Source organism: Bufo bufo, chromosome 3 (genome assembly GCF_905171765.1).
Source record: "Bufo bufo chromosome 3, aBufBuf1.1, whole genome shotgun sequence".
Taxonomy (NCBI): Eukaryota; Metazoa; Chordata; class Amphibia; order Anura; family Bufonidae; genus Bufo; species Bufo bufo.
The window spans coordinates 271,633,596-271,647,889 of record NC_053391.1 but is presented as its reverse complement, the minus strand read 5'-3'; the positions used below and the strand labels follow the sequence as shown (position 1 = coordinate 271,647,889).

The 14,294-nt window shown below is 41.6% G+C and overlaps 1 protein-coding gene across 1 annotated transcript in view; it reads right to left on the bottom strand.

The window, feature by feature from the left end:
• Positions 1–615: 615 nt before the first annotated feature.
• NAV1 (neuron navigator 1) overlaps positions 616–14,294 on the bottom strand; it is a 689,603-nt gene continuing 675,924 nt past the window's right edge. Inside the window, 1 exon segment of the mRNA XM_040424146.1 lies at positions 616–3,087. Within this exon segment, the coding sequence (XP_040280080.1) occupies positions 2,992–3,087 (96 nt within the window). The 3' untranslated portion in view covers positions 616–2,991.

Here is a 14,294-nt window from a genome sequence, read left to right as displayed (position 1 = left end):
AATGCTGTTATTTCTAAATAAATACCCAACATAAAGGGGTTTACCAGCATAGGAGCCAACCAAACCAATGCTTTAAACCTGTGTCCAATTTAAAAAAACACTTATCTGTCCACAGTCCTGCCTTTGCATCGCTGCTGTCCTGTTTCTGGCCGTTTTCCTGTCTCTGCCAGACGGGCAGTGGCTTGGTCTCATGACCTATGTGGCCAATCACTGGCCTAAGCAGTCATATGCTAGCACTTAGAGACGTGCTGTTCTAGCATGAGTGCCCACTGAATGGCTATAGCAGTTACAGGACCAAGCCCCTTCTAATCGAACAAGGACAAAAAGCTGCTAGGAAGGGGGCAGCACCGTGGAAATTTGGGGATTCTGAGCAGGTGGCTTTTTTTTGTTTTTAAATTGGGCACAGGTTCTTTGGAGCTTTGGGTTGATCAGCTCTGGAAAATCCCTTTAAATGAGAGTTGATTTCACTTATTAGTGCTGTTACACAAATTTACACAATATTCTTGTCATAATAGCTGTGGTGTAAGAAGAGATCTTCTGTAATTATGAGTCCAAAGATATGATAACGTACTAATAATTACTGACCGAAAAATGTATCAAAAGGGGCAAAACAAGTTCATTGTCTCATAGAACTCAGCATAGTTGAGTGATCTACAGTGCTTTATAGAAAAACACACAATAGGTTTGATGCACTATATCAATGCTGACACTGAATTTAGCATACATTCCTATATTTAAGCTATATTGACTGAAATGTTTAAAATACTGATTTCAATAACCTTTTCAGGTTGTAATGAATTATTGATCATTTGCTTTAAGTTATTTGGGTTAGGCTTGTCAGAGTTCTGCAACAATGTAGAATATCAATAATTTTAGGATAAATTTTTTTTTTTGCAAATTACAAAGCAATATATTTAAAAACTGAATTAAAAATAATTCTAAATTCTTAAATGACACATCCAAATTAGGTCTATTAACATTACAGTTATGTTGTATACTGAATATTGTGTTTAATATAATGGTTTACTGCTGCTGCTAATAAATTGCCATACCGTACTTTGCTTCACAAGGCTCTTTACTGTACAGTGCTTGGTAATTACATCTTACAGAATGATACCCTTACCCAGAGGTGTAGCTAGCAGGTGGGTGGCTGCCTAGGATCCACTAAGGAGAGGTGTCCACCAAGGGCACAGATGTTAATTGTGTACGGGAGCAGAGTGCACTCGCTCAAGGCCTCTGTAGGCGTGATCACCGCCGGACCTCAGGTTACACTGTGCCTGTTCTAAATTCTAGGTCAAAACCCCCTGACAATTAAATTAAAATTAAAATTTTCAGTGTGTGCATTGATGGAGTGGGTGGCCCCAGAACTTGGAACAGACACACGCCACAGCTCAGTCTTAACGTAATTCTGTACAGGGCTCCAAGCTGGCGCCGTCTTCTCCCACTTGCCATGCTGCTGCTACCAAAAGAGGAGCAACTTCAGCACAGCAAGAAGGAGGAAGAGACACTAATTTGGAGCCCCATGGAACAGGCACAGGCCACTGTAGGTAGAATCTACTGTACTACATTACCAACAATCAGAGTGTTATCACTATGTTATCTGTGGTGTTACTTTACATAGGACTGCAGGTAACCTCTACTACATTATCTGTACTCAGTTATCATTGTGTTATCTGTGGTCAAAATCAACCCAGCAGTAGTCTGGTGGTGGCCAACGAAGAAGACATATGTTGTATAGTAGCATATACAGAACTCTTGTTCAATTGGAATTCAATATAACTACTGATATTAGGCTGGGTATCCACATTCTGGTTTTGTTTAGGTTTTTGAAGCCAAAACCAAGAGTGCACTGAATAAAAGAGGAGTAGTAGCACCTGTCCTATATCCAGTTTTTTATTCCCCTTAATGATTCACACCTGGGTTTGGCTTAAAAAACATCAACAAAAAACCTGAAAACTGTGGAAACCCAGCCTTAGGATGCACTTCTGTAGTTGTAAACACACATTGGGGGCCCACTGGGTTGGGTGAACTCCTAGCTATGCCTCTGCCCATACCCTTAAGGGTACGGCCACATGATCAGGTTTCCTGATGCAGTTTTGGAAGCCAAAACCAACAGGTAATAAAAATAAAAAAAAAGAAGTATCTGTCCTTTATACTTTCTCTCTTTTTATGACCCACTCCTGATTTTGACTTCCAAAACTGCATTAGGAAATCTGACCATGCAGCCGCACTGAAAATTAGAAAAATATATCTGACTTCAAATTTTCTAAAAACAAATCATATAGCAGTATATATGTCCCCATTATTATGTCTAGCATGCTTTTGTGAGAGGGAGGGGAGTTCCAACTGGCAAAAGAATAGCATGAGAAATATGCATAACAGAAGAAAATATATTTTGGTTAGGTCCACACAGTGCAGTTTAATGGACCTTTTGGTGTGTTTGGATATTTGATCTTTTCCTTTTCTTGAATTCACTCCTTGGTTTTGAAATAAAATACATCAAACCCTAGATCAAAACTGGACTGTGTAAACATTATTTTCAGAAGGGTACTTCCAAAAACTGACAATTATGTTTTTAATAATATCACCAAGGAAGTACGGTTATACCAATAACAGTCTTGAAACATAACATTCTAGTTTCCAATTAGCTGGCATCCACGTAGTAATTCAGACTCAGTACTTAGGTGTGGGAGGTAAGGTTAACATATAAGAAATAAAATAAGTAGGAACTTCCTCCTAGAACTTGATTTGAATTTGCCATTATAAAAAAGAAAAAAATAACATGTAATAAAAAAAGCATATGTGGCAACACTTGCTTTTTGATTTCTGAGCCAGGTTGACATAATTATTCAAAATTGAGGTGAAATAAGGTAATAAAAATCTGAATGCATCTGAATAATATAATTCCGCTTCATTTTGCAACTATGGTATTGTATAGAGAATAGGTATCCTATTGTGGTTTCAGACTGCTTTCGGAAGATATTTGAATCTTCAGATGGTGGAAGATAGATCACCGTCACACATCGTCTCTTGGTCAGGTGATTCAATATAGTTGGCTGCTTCTTGGAGTTTTAAGAGCATTGCCATCTGCAAGACAAAAAAAAAAGAATAAATCCAGTATCTCAAACGTTTTCTCTTGTGTTTTGGCTAAGGCTATTTTCACACCAGCGTTTAAGTTTTCCGGTATTGAGTTCCATCATAGGGGCTCAATACCGGAAAAAAACGTTCCAGTTTTGTCCCGATTCATTGTCAGTGGGGACAATACTGAACTGAACCGAATGCTCCAGAATGCATTCTGTTCCTTTTAGTTGCGCTCCCAGACCAGAGTGCAAACAGCAGCATGCTGCGGTTTTCTTTCTGTCCTGGTATGCGGAGCAAGACGGATCCAGCATGATTCCCAATGCAAGTCAATAGGGGCGGATCCTTTTTCTCTGACACAATAGAAAATGGATCCGTCCTCCATTGACTTTCAATGGAGTTCATGACGGATCCGGCTTGGCAATGTTAAAGATAATACAACCAGATCCGTTCATAATGGATGCAGATGGTTATATTATCAGTAACGGAAGCGTTTTTGCTGAACCCTGCCGGAACCAGCAAAAACGCTAGTGTGAAAGTAGCCTTACTTGGCTGATAAAAGGAATGTGAATGGATTCCTTGGATAACTACAGCACAGGTGAATAAAAGAAATACTGTAATATATCTTAGAGAAAAATGCCTCAACATGAATGGCCTTCAGTATGCTTGATCCTTTTATTTTCATGTAGATTATCCACTGCCAGACATGTCTCACATCAGTATTGAATCAAAAGAAATGGACGGCACTGTGCTTATTTTAAAGTCCGGGTGCACGGTCAATAGGTCGGATCCCCACAGGCATATAATAACGAGACCGGCACTCCGTAATTTCTTTGCAGAGTAGAAAACTTCTTTATTCGTCACCCATACGTGACACGCGTTTCGGCACAAATGTGTGCCTTTATCATACAACAGGTGATAGTAGCTCAATCCCACATGTAAAACACACCATTTAAATACACTTTTTAAATAACCCGCCCCTTAATCACATGAGTAATCACGTGACTGTGGCTGAAGACATCCGCCCCCCCAGTCACATGACCATGACATCATGTTGCTACGTGACACTAATGCAAACAAAACTTAATCTGAGAAAAAAATAGAACAAGGCAGAGTATATTATATATTGCTGTGAGATCTAAGTAGTTAAGTCAGCAATCTATTATACAACCAAATGCCCAACATATTACAATATATATATTTGTTGTTTGATCGTCATACGTTCCACAGGCTAGTTTCAAATGAAGCTGTTCAATGAGTATTCCTTATTTAGACCCTTAGGAGCAAGCGTCTCAAGCCAGTGGATCCAATATGCTTCACGTTGGTGGAGCATCTGGATTCGATTCCCTCCACGCCGAGGTAAGGTCACTTCCTCTATAATTTGAAAACGCAGTTGTGAAATGCAATGTTTTTTCTCAATAAAGTGTTGAGGGATAGGTAACAAAATGTTCTCTTTCCTAATTGTGGATTTGTGTTTCCCCACTCGATCTTTTATGCGCATTGTGGTCTCTCCAACATAACACAACCCACACGGACATTTTAGTAAGTAAATGACAAAACTACTGTCACATGTAAAATAGCCCCGAACTGGGATTTGTTGTCCTGTGTGAGGGTGTGATATGTTGGAGCCCTTAATAACGCTTGAACAGTGGACGCAGTTCAGACAGGGAAATGTTCCCTTCCTGACTGTGGAGAGAGTGAGCTGTCGTAAAGAAGTCCTGTCGCTACCTATGTCCGCCCGAATGATTTTATCTTTGATGTTCTTATTACGTTTGTAACACATCATAGGTAGTTCCCTAAATTCCTGGATTGTGGGATATGATCTTTGTAAGATGTTCCAGTGTTTATAAACCACTGCTTTTACTTGATCCATCCAGGGATGATATTTGACAATCAGTGGTACTCGCTGTCCTTTCTCTGTCTTTTTTTGTTGTTCTATAGGGTTTTCTACCTTGTTTCTCTGTTCCTGCAGAAGCTGGGAGGGATAGCCTCTATCTACAAATTTTGGTGTCATTTCCTGCATCCTAAGACTACGTGTGTCTGAGTCCATTACAATGTTAGCCACTCTTTTAAATTGCGAATATGGCAGTGATTTTTTTTACGGCTGGAGGGTGATTACTGCGGAATGATAACAGGCTATTTCTGTCTGTTTCTTTGACATGTAAATCAGTTGTAATCCATTGAGACCCTTATGTCCTTTATGGACAACATCAACAACATAAGACCTGAATTGAAATTCACCCTGCACCAAGATTTACAACGTGTATCTTTCCTTGATACATGGGTGATCAGGGGAATGAATAATAGGATTACAACTGATTTACATGTCAAAGAAACAGACAGAAATAGCCTGTTATCATTCCGCAGTAATCACCCTCCAGCCGTAAAAAAATCACTGCCATATTCGCAATTTAAAAGAGTGGCTAACATTGTAATGGACTCAGACACACGTAGTCTTAGGATGCAGGAAATGACACAAAAATTTGTAGATAGAGGCTATCCCTCCCAGCTGCTGCAGGAACAGAGAAACAAGGTAGAAAACCCTATAAAACAACAAAAAAAGACAGAGAAAGGACAGCGAGTACCACTGATTGTCAAATATCATCCCTGGATGGATCAAGTAAAAGCAGTGGTTTATAAACACTGGAACATCTTACAAAGATCATATCCCACAATCCAGGAATTTAGGGAACTACCTATGATGTGATACAAACGTAATAAGAACATCAAAGATAAAATCATTCGGGCGGACATAGGTAGCGACAGGACTTCTTTACGACAGCTCACTCTCTCCACAGTCAGGAAGGGAACATTTCCCTGTCTGAACTGCGTCCACTGTTCAAGCGTTATTAAGGGCTCCAACATATCACACCCTCACACAGGACAACAAATCCCAGTTCGGGGCTATTTTACATGTGACAGTAGTTTTGTCATTTACTTACTAAAATGTCCGTGTGGGTTGTGTTATGTTGGAGAGACCACAATGCGCATAAAAAGATCAAGTGGGGAAACACAAATCCACAATTAGGAAAGAGAACATTTTGTTACCTATCCCTCCATACTTTATTAAGAAAAAACATCGCTTTTTACAACTGCGTTTTCAAATTATAGAGGAAGTGACCTTACCTCGGCGTGGAGGGAATCGAATCCAGATGCTCCACCAACGTGAAGCATATTGGATCCACCGGCTTGAGATGCTTGCTCCTAAGGGTCTAAATAAGGAATACTCATTGAACAGCTTCATTTGAAACTAGCCTGTGGAACGTATGACGATCAAACAACAAATATATATATATTGTAATATGTTGGGCATTTGGTTGTATAATAGATTGCCGACTTAACTACTTAGATCTCACAGCAATATATAATATACTCTGCCTTGTTCTATTTTTTTCTCAGATTAAGTTTTGTTTGCATTAGTGTCACGTAGCAACATGATGTCATGATCATGTGACTGGTCATGTGACTGGGGGGGCGGATGCCTTCAGCCACAGTCACGTGATTACTTATGTGATTAGGGGGCGGGTTATTTAAAAAGTGTATTTAAATGGTGTGTTTTACATGTGGGATTGAGCTACTATCACCTGTTGTATGATAAAGGCACACATTTGTGCCGAAACGCGCGTCACGTATGGGTGACGAATAAAGAAGTTTTCTACTCTGCAAAGAAATTACGGAGTGCCGGTCTCGTTATTATATGTCTCACATCAGTGTCCTCCCCTCTCTCATTCACAACACAGTGCATGCCCAGCAGAGCATGCATGTATGTATATGGAGGAATCATGAGATGGGTCAAACACGTCTTTGCCCAATATTCATCTCATGCGTATGGCTCGTTTTATATTTATTGTTTCCTACTAACTCTTAAAGCCTACTCATACATACAGATTATTAGCACTTTTCAAACAATTTAAAGAGATAGCAATTATTAATGGAGTGTTTAAATGTCATGCCTTATATGCCATAATTTATTATTGCTCAACCCCCCCCCCCCCCCAAAAAAAAAACTTCAACAAAAACCTAACTTAATCTCCTTATTTTTCTGGCTCTTGTTTTGTCAGATATCACAATTGTAGCCCTCCGATGCTATTGCAAATGAGTCAAAGTTTAGGAGGAGTTTTTTTTTTTTACTACACAGTGAGTGTGTCCACTTTGTTGGAAGGAATCTGCTAGTTACTAATAATATAAAATACATTTGGTACAACCTGTAGTACATACTCAGTACCAGACACAGTACATACAAAGGTGGGGAAAGGTGGCACCCTTCTGTTAAAGAAAAAAAACGCCACAATGGTCACAGAAATAACTTGAAAATGACAAAAGTAAAAATAAATAAAACTTTACTGAAAATCGGGCATTGCTTTTGAATTGTGGTTCTACAGAATAATTTAAAAAAAACAAACTAATGAAACTGGTCTGGACAAGACAAAAATGATGGTACCCTTAACTGCAATCACGTGCAGTGGATGCTCTTAGCCATTCTTGGATGTTGTTAGCTGTGTGTATTGGGTCACTATCCTGTTGGAGGACCCATGACTTACGACTGAGACCAAGCTTTCTGACACTGGGCAGCACTGGGCATTTCGCTCCAGTGCTAGATGCAGCCACAAAACATAACAGCCTCCTCCATGTTTTACAGAAGGTACAATGTTTTTTTCTTTGTATGTTTGATTTTGCATCCGTGAACACAGAGCTAAGGAGACTTGCCAAAAAGCTCCAGTTTTGTCTCATCTGTCCAAGGACACTCTCCCAGAAGCTTTGTAGCTTGTCAATATGAATTTTGGCAAATTTCGGTCTCGCTGGTTTCCTCCTCGGCTGTCTTCCATTAAAGGGCTTTTCCAAGATTTTTATACTGATGACCTATCCAGAGGATAATGAGACCCCTGCCAGCTGTTTGAGAAGACACTGGCACTCCTGTGAGTGCAGTGGCCTTCTCTCTGCTTTTTCTAGGCTGAGTAACGACTAATTCATGTGTCACATGGCCTATGAGCAGCTCAGCCCCATTCAAGTGAATGGGGCTGAGTGTGATAAAAAGCACAGCTGATATACAATGTAAGGAGCTGTGCTTGATAAGCTGCGAGAAGGCAGCAGAGTTCAAAGGAGTGCTGGTGCCTTCTCAAAACAGCTAATCGGCAGGGGTCCCGGGTGTCTGACCCTCACCGATTAGATACTGAAGACTTAACCTGAGGATAGGTCTCAGTATAAATATCTTGAAAAACCCACTTTGGACTTAAGACAGTGAGCAGAAGGTGATGGTAATTAAGGCTCTTTGGTTACCATTCGTATTATCCATCTCTTCAATTTGTCATAAATTTTCCTCTTGCGGCATGTCCAGGGTGGATGGCTCAGTCCTGTAGACAAACTTCTGAATAATATGTGAAACTGTAGTAGCAGGAGCATCAAGTTGTTTGAAAATGGTCTTATAGCCTTTACTTTTAACATGTTTGTCTATATTTTTCTTTCTACTCTCCTGAGACAACTCTCTCCTTAGCTTTGTTCAGTCCATGTTCAGTGTGGTACACACCACTATACCAAACAGGACAGTGACAACTTTTCACCCTGTAAATAGGCTGATCGATTACAAGTTTAAAGACAGCTGTGATGCTAATTATAGGACACACCTTAGTTTATCATGTTCCTATGCTCAAATTATTTTCAAGGTACCATCATTTTTGTCAAGGCCAGTTGAAATAGTTAGTTTTTTTAAATTATTCCATTAAACCAGAATTCTAAAGCAATGTCTGATTTTTATTAGTTGATTTTCAGTAAATTTTGCCTGGTTACACAGTGATAATTCCATACTTCACTGTATAATTGGGAAGATTTGCCTTTTAGCAGCTTTGGAAAGCTGAATAGCATGTGGAGTAGGGTTGTTTCGATACCAAAATTTTGATTCGGTTTCGATACCATAAAAAAGTATTGCGATACTCGATACCACGCGAAAAAAATAAAACTCCAAGAAACCAGCGTGAATTCCACATTTTATGGAACGTTTGGCCCTTAATCTAACAGTTCTATCCTATTTTTTGGGGGGACAAGGTGACAAAAAAATAAAAAATGGCGAATCGCGCAGTTTTGTATCAATTTTTTTTCTTTTACAGCATTCACCGCATAAGAGATATTTTTTTATATTTTAATAGTTCCGACTTTTTGGACGTGGCGATATGTAATATTTTATTTATTTATTGCTTATATATTTTTTATGCAAAATTGGGAAAGGGGGTGATTTCTACTTAATATTTTAGTGTATTTTTTTTTACTTTTTTTTTTTACAGTTTATTTAATAACTATTTCCCCCTTAGGGGCTAGAATCTGGGATCTTTTAATCCCTTGTCCTATTCACCCTATTAGGGTGAATAGGATCTCACACTCTCCCTGCTGCCCTGTGAATAGCGCACACAGGAGCAGGGAGCGGACCATGGCAGCCAGGGCTTCAGTAGTGTCCTGGCTGCCATAGTAACCAATAGGAGCCCCAGGCTCCAATCAGAAGCTGCCACTGCACCACCAATGAGAGGAGGTAAGGGGACTCTGTGGCCACTGCCACCAATTATTTTAATACTGGGGACGCACTGCGCCACCAATGAAAATTAACATTTAATATACAAATACAATCAGCGGCAGTTAACCCCTTAGGTGCGGCACCTGAGTGGTTAATTGCCGCGGATCGCAGCGAGCTGTCAGAAGTCGGGTGCCGGCAATGTGTTTCTGCCACCTGTATTTGTAATGTATTAAACGTTAGTTATCATTGGTGGCGCAGTGCGCCCTCCCCTTCTCCGCCCCTCTGCGCTCTCATTGGTGGCAGCCGCAGCACAGGGGGAGGGAGAGACTGCCTCCTTCTCCCCGTGCTGCTGAGGGAACATGGCCGTGCTGAGAGCAGCACGGCCATGTTCTCTGATACTGCACAGCCTCGTATCGATAAAAGGCAAATCCCGGTATTGTATTGATACCGATCTAAAAGTATCGATTGGGTATCGAAAGTTCGATACCTGAAACAACCCTAATGTGGAGGTACAGTATACTGGAGACCAAACTACATATATAGTACAGTATATACTCATAGTTGTCCTGATATTAAGGAATTATTTATCAAGCAGAAATATGTCTAAATTAGGCACATTTCAGGCGCAGATTGTGAAGCAACAGCTCCCGCCAGGTCTAAAAAAGTGGGCGGGGAAGGGGACGCAGGCACGTCTCATTTACTATTTTCTACGCCTGTATTAGGCTTAGAAAAAGGTCTAAATTTAAGACAGCAAGGAAGCTGTTCTTACATTTAGAACTGGCGGAGGATCCGCTAAAGTTATGAAGAGGCCTGCACCTCTTCATAACTTAGGTGAAGCCACTGCCAACTATAGGGGTTATTAAGCCCGACGTCGAAAACGCCAGTCTCAATAAATGTGCCCCATAGTGTATACAGAATATATGTTCTAAGTGTGGCCCTAATATATTTCTGCAGAGGTTGTTACCCAGCTTTCCTAGCATGCTGCATTGTACAGCTGCATTGATGACTGCAGAATATGTTGCCCTGGTACCTTATAATAGATTCACACAGTGTTTTAAGGCATCTGGGGAACGCCTCCGTTGCCTAGGTGCTGTGGCAGGTCCTTGAGCATGCGTATTGTGAAGGAGGGGACGCCAGTGTCTGGCATGTTACCGGGACTGGCGTGAAGTGCAGGGATAGCATGGAGATCCTCATACACAGGTAATCTATAGGGGAATATGTCCACTTCATCACTTTATATGCTGTTTAATTACTTTGATGATAATTAAGTATTTGTTGAATGTTCAGTTAATTGAATCATGTTTTGTGTAAATGGAAGTATACTCCCACTGGGGGGCGGAATTATATACATCCATTATTGTATCCACCCATACACACTATTTAAGGCACACTGGGATATGGTCACTTACTGCTTGATAAAGACCAACTGAGGTCGAAACGTCGCTGTATACTGGCTGCTTGAGTGAATAAATCACCACTATTTTCATCATTTACCGGCGAGTGCTGCGGATTATTGAATTGTCTGGATGAGTTGGGACCCCCAGCCAGGATCCCTATCTGCGCGCACCATTTGGCTTGTAAGCCATTTTCTGGTCAGTACCCAAATGAGTGGGATGAGTAGTGCTGCCAACCCCTGAATTTTCTGACTCAGAATATCACCATCTTTTTAGCTTCGTCAAGGGCATGGACTTCCAGTTTCCAGCAGGAGGCTTTCTCGCTTTTGTGATTACCTCTATTAACCCTTTAAGTCCCTACCAAAAATAGTTAAACTTCCCCAGTTAACATGGTTTTATAAGACTTTAAACGTTAAATGCTTGGGTGTATAGGGAGAGGAATTACCAGTAGAAATTACCAGTAGAAAGAGGGAGGTGCTCATGCCGCTCTACAGAGCACTAGTGAGACCTCATTTGGAGTATTGTGCTCAGTACTGGAGACCATATCTCCAGAAGGATATTGATACTTTGGAGAGAGTTCAGAGAAGAGCTACTAAACTGGTACATAGATTGCAGGATAAAACTTACCAGGAAAGATTAAAGGACCTTAACCCCATAGGGACACAGCCTTATTTCACCTTAAGGACCAGGCCATTTTTTGCAAATCTGACCACTGTCACTTTAAGTGCTGATAACTTTAAAACGCTTTGACTTATCCAGGCCGTTCTGAGATTGTTTTTTTGTCAAATATTGTACTTCATGACACTGGTAAAATGAAGTCAAATTTTTTTTATTTTTTTGCACAAAATAATACCTAAATTTACTAAAAATTTGGAAAAATTTGGAAATTTCAAAGTTTCAGTTTCTCTACTTCTGTAATACATAGTAATACCCCCCAAAATTGTGATGACTTTCCCCATATGTCTACTTCATGTTTGAATTGTTTTGGGAATGATATTTTATTTTTTGGGGATGTTACAAGGCTTAGAAGTTTAGAAGCAAATCTTGAAATTTTTCAGAAATTTACAAAAACCCAATTTTTAGGGACCAGTTCAGGTCTGAAGTCACTTTGCGAGGCTTACATAATAGAAACCACTCAAAAATGACCCCATCTAAGAAACTACACCCCTCAAGGTATTCAAAACTGATTTTACATACGTTGTTAACCCTTTAGGTGTTTCACAAGAGTTATTGGCAAATGGGGATGAAATTGTCACGAGGGTGTCAAGAACCACGCCTGACTCAGTTATACCCGGGGTCAGGAAGTCACAGCGGTTGACTGCGCGCTCTATGTAAGATAGGGCTGTTTCCTTATGGTAGCTTTCTGGGTTTGCTTTGCAAACCCTTTTGGCTCACTCAGGGATCCGTAGCTCCTTCTCCTCAGCTGTTCCTTGTCCAGCACTCCCAACCTCCTTATATTCCCCTCTCATACTTCTCTGGTTGCCAGATATAGAGCTTCCTGCCTGGACATCTATTCTGACCCTCTGGAGCTGTGTTGCTGCGTTCTCTGGTTGTTGGTCCAGAACGCTACCCTCCGGATCCCTGTTGGACCTTTGTGGTCTGCTGTTGTCGCCCACCTGGGTGTATGTGTTTGTCTGTATCGTCTGTCCTCTCCCTGGTGTTTCCCTCTTAGTGTCAGTGGTGCGGACTAACGATCCCACCGGCCCGTTCACTATCTAGGGCTCATTTTAGGGAAAGCCAGGGTTTAGGCACGTGATTGCCGCACGGGTGAGGAACCCATCTAGGGACGTCAGGGCAGTCAGGTGCCAGCCGCAAGGTGAGTCAGGGGTCACCACCTTACCCTCTCCCTTGGGCAGGGCTTTCCCTTTTCCCTCCCTGTGCGTGACGCCGGTCATTACATTATATCTGGCCCTTATTTTGTGTAGGTAACATTTTTTTTTTTAAAGAAAATAAAAAATGTTTTTTTACCTACTTAGAATCCAGTATGGATCAAATTGCTGCTCTGTCCAAACAATTTCATGGCCTGTCTTTGGAGGTGGCAGGATTGAAGGCGTCGGTCCTCCAGCAACAGCAGCAATTACAATTGACCGCAAGCCCAGCGGTTGCTACTGGTAACCAGGTTGTTGCAGAACCCAAGGTCCCTCTCCCTGACAGATTTTCTGGGAAAAGGGACAAGTTTTTGACATTCCGTGAGGCCTGTAAATTATACTTTAAACTGTGCCCTTACTCCTCTGGTAATGAAGAACAGCGGGTGGGGGTTGTTATTTCCCTGCTGCAGGGAGACCCGCAGTCCTGGGCGTTCTCTTTACCTACTGATTCCCAGGCTCTTCGGTCAGTGGATGAGTTTTTCAGGGCCTTGGGTCTCATATATGACGACCCTGACCGAGTCGCACTGGCTGAATCAAGATTACGGAGACTCCTACAAGGAGAGCGGCCGGTAGAGGAGTATTGCTCTGACTTCCGTAGGTGGGCTACGGATACCCAATGGAACGACCCGGCTCTCAGGGGTCAGTTCTGCTCAGGGTTATCCGAAAGGGTTAAGGATGCACTTGCATTATATGAGACCCCCTTTTCCCTTGATGCGGTTATGTCCCTTTCTATCCGAATAGATAGACGCCTTAGGGACAGGTTGAAAAAACCAGAGCCATTGGTAACCCCTCCCAAGCAGCAGTTAGTCTGTACGGACTTAGACGAGCCTATGCAGCTAGGAGGAACTACTCGTCAGGTCCGTCCTCCTGAGGCTCGCCGTAGGCGTGTTTTTTTTTTTTTTTTTGTGGGGAGAGGGGTCATTTCATTAATGTCTGTCCTTCTTTCCTCAGAAACAAAAGACAGTCGGAAAACTACTAACCCCAGGCTGTGTGGAGGATGTCAGCCGGGGGGTATACATTTCCTCCATACGTACATCGCAATTTGTGATGTCAGCGGTTATTGTTTTTGGTGATAAGACGGAGACTATTTCTTTCTTTCTAGACAGTGGAGCAGGGGTAAATTTGATAGATGCCCATTTTGCCCGCACTATGGGTTTGTCTCTCTGTACGCTACAGAGACCTATTCCCATATTCGCTATTGATTATGCTCCTCTGTCTCAGAGAAACCTCACCCACATTGTTCATAATTTACACCTTCGGGTAGGGGACCACCATAACGAGATGCTTTCATGTTATGTTCTGGAGGGGCTTCCCACTCCGGTAGTGCTGGGTCTTCCCTGGTTGGTAGCGCACAATCCAGTGGTGGATTGGCAGGCCAGGGAGATATTGGAGTGGGGTGAGCAGTGCAGAGAAAATTGCTTAAATAGCAATTGCTTAGTCGCCTCCATAACTACC